Genomic DNA, 8,125 nt, shown 5'->3' with positions numbered 1-8,125 from the left:
CTGATAACACTCAAGGTTGCAGGTTCAGTCCCTGTATGGACCAGCTGCATATTCCTGCAGTGCAGGGGGTTGGACTAGATGATCCTCAGGGTCCCTTCCAACTCTACAGTGCTATGATTCTATGATTCTAAGAAAGAGAAAAAGGGAGGAGGAAAGAGAGAGACCCTCCTCAGGTCAACCTCGCAGGAGTAGGGCTGGGTGATATATCGATATATCATCCAAAACCAGTTTGAAATCTATATCATGATAACAGTTTCATACTTTTTGACCTCGCAATACATTGTGAATCATGGTGTGTGTGTGTTGTGCAAAAATCACAATGTGGGAAAAACCGTGAAGCCAGCCAATACATAGCTCCATCCTTATTTCAGACATTGTGATATGTCGGTATATCGCGATGTTTAACTGGTGATATATCGTGATGTTGAAAACCAGGTATCACCCAGCCCTACCCAAGGGGCATTTTGAGAATGGAAGAGATGGACAGGCAGGAAGTGTCAAATTTATTATAATAATTATTACATCTTTGAGTCCAGTTCTTGATACAAATATACACACGTTTTGGGAAGGCCTGCGATCGGAGGAAGAGGCCCCAGCACCCCCCAGAAGGCGTGTCCAAGGAGAAGGAGGGGCTCTGGACGAAACCTCAGTGGACCGCCTCTCTTCATATCTCAAGCCCACCCCATGAAAACACACAGAATCCCACATGAGCTGGGGGGAGGTCACTGGAAGGCCACGGCTGAGGGCGTGGTGGTGGTGGTGGTGGTGGGGGGTGTCCACAGAGGAGATGGTTCTGCAAAGACAAAGACATGGGTTGGAGGCAAATCGGCAGACCAATCCGTCCATCTATTTCACCGGTGTTCGTTCATGAGATGGTGCCAACCACTTTCGGCTTTCATTTGTGCACAAATTTGCATTTCGTCTTGGCGCAGACATTGCTTTTTGTTGCATTTTGTTGTACAGTGGTACCTTGGTTCTCAAATGCCTTGGAACTCAAACAACTTGGAACCCAAATACCGCAAACCTGGAAGTAAGTGCTCCGGTTTGTGAACTTTTTCTGGAAGCTGAACGTGCTCCGTTTTGAGTGCCACACTTCTGTTTTGAGTGTTACACTGAGGTCTGACTGTTTTTGCTATTTATTTTGCGTTTTTTTGGGGGGGGGGGTTGCTTTTGTGACTGATTGATTGTGTGGCTGCAGTACATTGTTTATTTATGGATCAGTGGTCTCGTTAGATAGTAAAATTCATGTTAAATTGCTGATTTAGGGGTTGTTTTTAAAAGTCTGGAACGGATTAATCCATTTTGCATTACTTTCTATGGGAAAACGTGCCTTGGTTTTGGAAAGCTTTGGTTTTAGAATGGACTTCTGGAACAGATTAAGTTCAAGAACCACGATACCACTGTACTTATTTAAAGAGGTGTGTGTGTGTGTGTGTGTGTGTGTTTTTGCAAACATCAAACATGCCATTGCCCCTGCCTTGCTTCTAAGTTGCCCCACTCCGAGGAGGGGAGAGACTGCCTTTGCTATTGGAGCGATGCCCAACTCGTTCGATGCCCCCCTGTTCTCATCATCACCAACTAGGATGGCCGATGTTGAAGGACCGTGCAAGGCCTATTGCCCAGAAATAGCTGGAAAGGGGGGGGTGCACGGTCCACATTCCTGGGCTCCACTTCCAAAGGTGGGCCGTGCAGAGGATGCTCTCCATGCAATAGCCACAGCTCAGAGTGAGGAAGAGCCAGGACAAAGCACTGCGGGGCCCTTTTCCTCCTTAGCAGCCCCTCCCCCGCCCCTTTCACCCCCAGGACCAGAATGGGAAGCCAGGAACCCTCAGCCATCCTCACCTGACACGCCAGCCCCACAGGCTGCCCCCTCTGGCATCGGCCTCATAGGTGGACGTCAAAGACCCCGTCCTCCACCGCTTGCGTGTCCTCTTCCTGGATTTCTGAAAGGAGACCCGAAGGAGCATGGGGGTTGAATTGAAAGGCACTTTCGCTAGGTTCCTTGAATTACAGCCCACAGCAATGAATGAAATTCATTATTTCAGTCACAGACCAGTTCCAGCCCACATACAATATCAAGGAAGTCATAGGGATACATTTGAATTTGCCTTCAATTTAATATCACAAGATAGGCTTTGGGGAAAACTAAGCGCCTCAAACATAGACAGACGTCTACTGTGTCTCATCCACAGTTTATATGAAAACACTCGGGTCCGGGTTAGGTGTGACTGACAGGGCCATTTATCCAAGGAAATCTGGTGTTAAACAAGGCTGCGTCCTTGTGCCTACTTTATTCAACTTCGATATTAACTCCTTAGTAGGAAACATGGAGAAAGCCAAACCCCCTAAATTGGCTGGTACACCCCTCCCTGTGTAGGCCTAGGAAAACTTCTAAGATCTCTCGCTGTTTAGTCATACCTCTGGTTGAAGTAGCTTCGGGATGAATATTTTCAGGTTGCGTTCGGTGGCGACCCAGAAGTAACGGAGCACATTACTTCCGGGTTTCGCCGCTCGCGCAGATGCTCAAAATGACGTCACGCACATGCGCGGAAGCGGCAAAACGCGACCCGCACATGCGCAGATGCCAGTTGCATGTTACATTCACTTCAGGATGCGAACGGGGCTCCGGAGCAGATCCCATTCGCATCCAGAGGTACCACTGTATTGTCATGCCAGACAATTAACAATTAACTATAGCAAATCCAAAGTTATGGTGCTCTCTAAAAAACGAATGAGACACAAATGGAGAATTGACAATCAACCTATTGAACACGTATCATCTTTTAAATTCCTGGGTATAACCTTCCAGGAAAAGGTCTCGTGGCATTATCAGGTTAAAAATACTATTGCAAATGCCCAAAGATCTACCAAAGTTAATACAGTGGTGCCTCGCAAGACGAAAAGAATCCGTTCCGTGAGTCTCTTCGTCTAGCGGTTTTTTCGTCTTGCGAAGCAACCCTATTAGCGGATTAGCGCTATTAGCGGTTTAGCGGCTATTAGCGGCTATTAAAGGCTTAAGGGATTAGCTGATTAGCTGCTAAAAGGCTATTAGCAGCTTAGTGCCTTAGAAAAAGGGGGTGGGGAGCGGAAAAAACCCCCCAGGAATCGCAAGACATTTTCGTCTTGCGAAGCAAGCCCATAGCAAATTCGTCCTGCGAAGCACCTCCAAAACGGAAAACCCTTTCGTCTAGCGGGTTTTCCATCTTGCGAGGCATTCGTCTTGCGGGGCACCACTGTATAAGGTTTTTCTATGGAAAAGGGGGCCAATATATTCTGGCAGCCTCCCAGGTCTTTGCTGCAAAAATATTAACCCCCCAGCAATGTATACCCCATATATGGACCCACTTGACTGCTTTAGTTTGCAGAACTGGCTCTATGACAGGTGCCACGTAATACGCGCTCCGCATTTGCAAGGCTTTTAATGTGGCAGCAGCACCCACACAATGGAACTCCCTGCTGCCATGGTTTGGCTGGATGCTGAGGAGCGCTGGGAGGCACCAGCTGGGGAACCCCCAGAGAAGGCTCAGAGCCCAGGGAGTGGCGGTGGGACCATGATGAGTGGTCAGAGGGGGAAGGCCAGGGGGACGAGGGGTCGGAAGCTGAAGAGGCAACAGGGTTTGGTGAGCAGGAAGAGAAGACTAGAAGCAGAGGCAGGAGAGGATTGCCGGGAGATGAGGCCGGCTGCTGAAGAATCTAGGGAGTCTCCCCCTCCTGCTGTGACCAGCTCCCCTCTCCACAGAACCTGCAGAGGTATGAAGAGGGCAGAGCAATGAGAGACAAGACAAAGGAGTCTGAGGCTGCTGGCGGAGGAACTGGGGGAGGAGTCTTAGAGAAGGCAGGGACCTTCAGTCCTCACAATGGCCTCATTGGGGCAAGAGCTACTGGGAAGAGTCGCTGTGATCACTAGGCCTGCACCGTTTCGGTTTATTTGACTAAAGAGCTAACTTCACTGGCATCTTGTGAGCTATTGCTGATTTTCTCCCGTCTCCAGCCTTGACACCTGCCTATTGATATCCCCATACTCTTTTGGGTGCCAGCTATAAACACTTTTCTTTAGACAAGCCCATCCAGATATTTAGAAAACCAATGCAAGTTTTAATCTGTTTTTAGTCTACTGTTGTTTTAACTTTCCAAAAGTCTCAAATTTTTAATTTTTCCTTTAGATAACTTAAGCAATTTTATTTTATGTAAACTGATTCAATGACTTATAAAAATATATATCAAGGGATATATATTCATCGGCTATGAATTCAGCACCTGCAGGAAGGGAAAGCCACCTTCCTCTTTCCCTTCTCCCCCTGGATCAACGCAGAGCAGCCACTGCCAAACTAATCTCAAACTCCTGGGTTGCGAAGCAGGCAGAGGACGCCAGGGGGAGATGCTCCTCCACAATCCAGCCACTGCAAGGTGCTACAGGGAGAAGCAGCTGATGTTTTGCAGGGTGGAAGGCGGTGATGGCAAGAGGAACAATGACACACAGAGAGGGGCTTCACACTCAGATATTGCAAAGGGGCTTTTTAACCCAACTCATGAGATTGACATATTTCCTTTATTTTATTTCTCACAATTCACATGCTGCTCGATGGTAATAAAACCCCGGAAGTGGTTTACAAAAACGTTTGCACTGCGGTTCCTCCCTGCCACTGTCACTCCACCCGAAAAGTGCTGCATTTCGCCACATCACACTGCTTCTATTTTCTACAGAAGTAGAAAATAGCAGCCCAGAGAACTGAAATCTCCCCTTCAGGGAAGTTTTTAATATGTGACATTTTAGTGTATTTTTCATCTTTGTTGGAAGCCACCCAGAGTGGCTGGGGAAACCCAGCCAGATGGGCGGGGTACAAATAATAAATTATTATTATTATTTATTTATTTATTATTATTATTATTATTATTATTATTATTATTATTATTATCCCTTGCACTGCACCGCAGCTGTTAGGAAGCAGCAGATGTAGGAAGCAGCTGTTTTGTATTGTAGTCAGGTCCATCTATCTCAGTACTGTCTACACTGACAGGCAGCTCCAGGGTCTCAGGTGAGAGCCTTTTCCCAGCTCTGACTGGAGATGCTGCCACTGGGATCTTCGGTGCACAAAGTGAGTGCTTTGCTACTGAGCCACAAAGTCCCCCGAACCCAGCCCTGACCTACAAAAGAAAGTCTTCCTTCATTCAGCGTGGAGCTAAACTATGGAACTCACTGCCACAGGAGGCAGTGATTACCACCAACATAAGACACCTTTAAAAGAGGATTAGGCAAACTGATGGGAGGACAAGGCTCTCAATGGCTACCGGCCATGACGGCTATGCCCTGTCTCCATGGTCGGAGGAAGCAATGCTTCTGAATACCAGTTGGAATAACAGAATCATAGAGTTGGAAGGGATCCCAAGGGTCATCCAGTCCAACCTTCTGCAATAGAGGTGTGATGGCCTGGGACCCGGAACCAGAGGAGACTCAGTCTGCACCAGATCTTTTGCCTCAGGCATCATCTGAACCAAGTCTGGGGCCTGATCCTGAAGAGGCCCAGACTGCACAGGTTCCCCGGCAACAAACACCAGCAGGGCTGAGTCAGGGGCCTGAGCCTGCCCTGGCTCCAGATGCAGGGATTACCTCATTGCCTTCAGCTGGGCCATCACTTACAGCTGCTCCATTACCGGAGCAGGGGAGATTGAGGTGGCCTCTGGGTCTAGTAACCCACCGACGTCTCCCGAGCTGCAGAGACTAAGGTCTGAGAGAAGGAGAGACCTGAGTACTCGCAGGAGGAATGCTAACCTTCGGGCGGAACAGAGAGGTGAGTCGCCGGGGGATCAGGACCGGCCGCTACCCCAACAAAGATAAAAGGCTGTTGGACCCCGTCCCAGGTTGTGGGAGCAACATTGCTGTATGCTAGATCCTGCCTGAGAACCTGTCCTTGCCTGGTTTCCTGCCTTGGCCCTGTCGGACTGACTCCCAGCGGAACCTGCGGATTCTGGACCAGTCCTGGACCGCATTTCACAGGTTACAAGAGGAATAAGTTGCTAGAAACCACAGGAGGGAGTAGGGCTCTTGTGCTGGAGTCCTGCTTATTGGTTTCCCGTTGGGGCACCTGGTTAGCATTTCTTGATAACAGGGTGCTGGACTCAGTGGGCCATTCGCTTGGTCCAGAAGGCTGCCCTTATGGTCTCATGATGATGGCCTCTTCCCAAAGTGAAAACACACAGAGTGAGAGAGGGGTGGATGTGACCCAGGCAGGAAGCCCGTCTGAGAGTTATTGTCAGCCAGAAGCGAACATGGCAGGAAGCCAGGCTGGGCTGAGCCGTTATCAGAGAGGGAAGTGGGTTTCCGGTCCAGGGCGAGGCTCAGCGGGTGGGGAAGGAAGGAGGGGCAAGTGGGCTTGCGAGAAAAAGAACGAGGGATGCAAAGAGAAAGAGAAAAATAAGAGGAGCTGGGGACAACAACAGATGCATGTTTCAGGGAGAGGAAGGAGGAAGGGCAAGTGGGTCCATCTAATGTGCTGACAATTGGAAACAAGCAGATTCAAGCTACAAACCCCTAGAAATAATAATAATAATAATAATAATAATAATAATAATAATAATAATAATAATAATAATAATAATTTATTATTAATGCCCATCTGGCTGGGTTTCCCCAGCCACTCTGGGCAGCTCCCAGCAGAATATTAAGAACACGATAAAACATCAAACATTAAAAACTTCCCTAAACAAGACTGCTTTCAAGTGTCTTCTAAAAGTCAGACAGTTGTTTATTTCCTTGTCATCAGATAGGAGGGCGTTCCACAGGGCGGGTGCCACTACCAAGAAGGCCCTCTGCCTGGTTCCCTGTAACCTTACTTCTCGCAGTGAGGGAACCACCAGAAGGCCCTCGGAGGTGGACTTCAGTGTCCAGGCTGAACAATGGGGGTGGAGATGCTCCTTCAGGTATACTGTCTAGCGAATGACTGCTCTGCATTTTAAGCTGCTGCCAGGCAGTGTGAAAACTATACTGAGCTACGTGGACCAGGTGTCTGACTTGGTTTTCTGCAATATCCCAAGCCCTTCTAGCTCAAAACAGTTGGCAGCCCACACTGGCCGGCAGCATCTCTCCTCCTCCATCTCAAACAAGTGTCTTTCCCAGCCTGGCTTGGAGGTGACAGAGACTGAACCTGGCTTGGACCTTCTGAAAGCAAAGCAGTCCCTCTGCTGTTGAGCTAGAGCCTCTCTCTGTCTCTCCCCTGCATCAGCCATGGCAGCCAAAGGAGCCTCCATGCTTCAAGAGAGTCTACCCCTGTGTGCCGGATGTTGGAGACAGGCCTCAGTTTTCTAAATGTATGAGCTTTCTCTGGACAAGACAGATCCTGCCCGATGCAATTTGCGCCATGGCACAGCAAGAGGATCTCCAAAAAGGAGGGTGGAAGGGTAATGTTCATTCGTAGCCGCCGCCGCCACCCCAACTGTGGAGGGGGGAGAGAGAGAAAGACTGTGCACAGGGGGCTCTCCCCTTAGGGACGCGGGTGGCGCTGTGGGTTAAACCACAGAGCTTAGGACTTGCCGATCGGAAGGTCGGCGGTTTGAATCCCCGAGACAGGGTGAGCTCCTGTTGCTCGGTCCCTGCTCCTGCCAACCTAGCAGTTTGAAAGCACGTCAAAGTGCAAGTAGATAAATAGGTACTGCTCCGGCGGGAAGGTAAATGGCGTTTCCATGTGCTGCTCTGGTTCACCAGAAGCGGCTTAATCATGCTAGCCACATGACCCAGAAGCTGTATGCTGGCCGCCTTGGCCAATAAAGCGAGATGAGCACCGCAACCCCAGAGTCGGTCATGACTGGACTTAATGGTCAGGGGTCCCTTTACCTTTACCTAGGGGGCTCTTCATACCTGTATGCCGCAGAGATGCTGCCCGCCCGGGCCGGGGTAAGGAGAAGCTGAAGGAGCGGGCAGGTAGAGAGGCAGGGCCGTCCAGGCTGACGCTTTTGGTGCGTTTGCGGCACTCGACAGAGAGGAGGTCCCGGCACTGCTTGTGGCAGCTCACTCCGCAGGCTGAAGGGCACACAAGGGAAGCCAGAGTGAGGGCACAGAACCCTCTTGCAAGGCAAAGACGGCAGCTGCCTCTCCTCCACAGACATCAATGGTCAGTGCTTGCAGCCCTGT

At 49.6% G+C, this 8,125-nt stretch overlaps 1 protein-coding gene across 1 annotated transcript in view; it reads right to left on the bottom strand.

Annotated features, from left to right (window-relative positions):
- Positions 1-486: 486 nt before the first annotated feature.
- The window catches only part of RASGRP2 (RAS guanyl releasing protein 2), a 42,673-nt gene continuing 35,034 nt past the window's right edge, over positions 487-8,125 (bottom strand). The window contains exons 15-17 of the mRNA XM_083417071.1: positions 7,853-8,014; positions 1,843-1,943; positions 487-793 (exon numbers count right to left, since the gene is read on the bottom strand). Of these exons, the coding sequence (XP_083273197.1) occupies positions 1,885-1,943; positions 7,853-8,014 (221 nt within the window). The 3' untranslated portion in view covers positions 487-793; positions 1,843-1,884. The remainder of the gene's footprint in view (positions 794-1,842; positions 1,944-7,852; positions 8,015-8,125) is intronic.

The sequence above is a fragment of the Podarcis tiliguerta genome (genome assembly GCF_965153285.1).
Source record: "Podarcis tiliguerta genome assembly, chromosome: 16".
Lineage (NCBI taxonomy): Eukaryota > Metazoa > Chordata > Lepidosauria > Squamata > Lacertidae > Podarcis > Podarcis tiliguerta.
The sequence above is the reverse complement of the archived record's forward strand: the minus strand, read 5'-3'. Positions and strand labels throughout refer to the sequence as shown.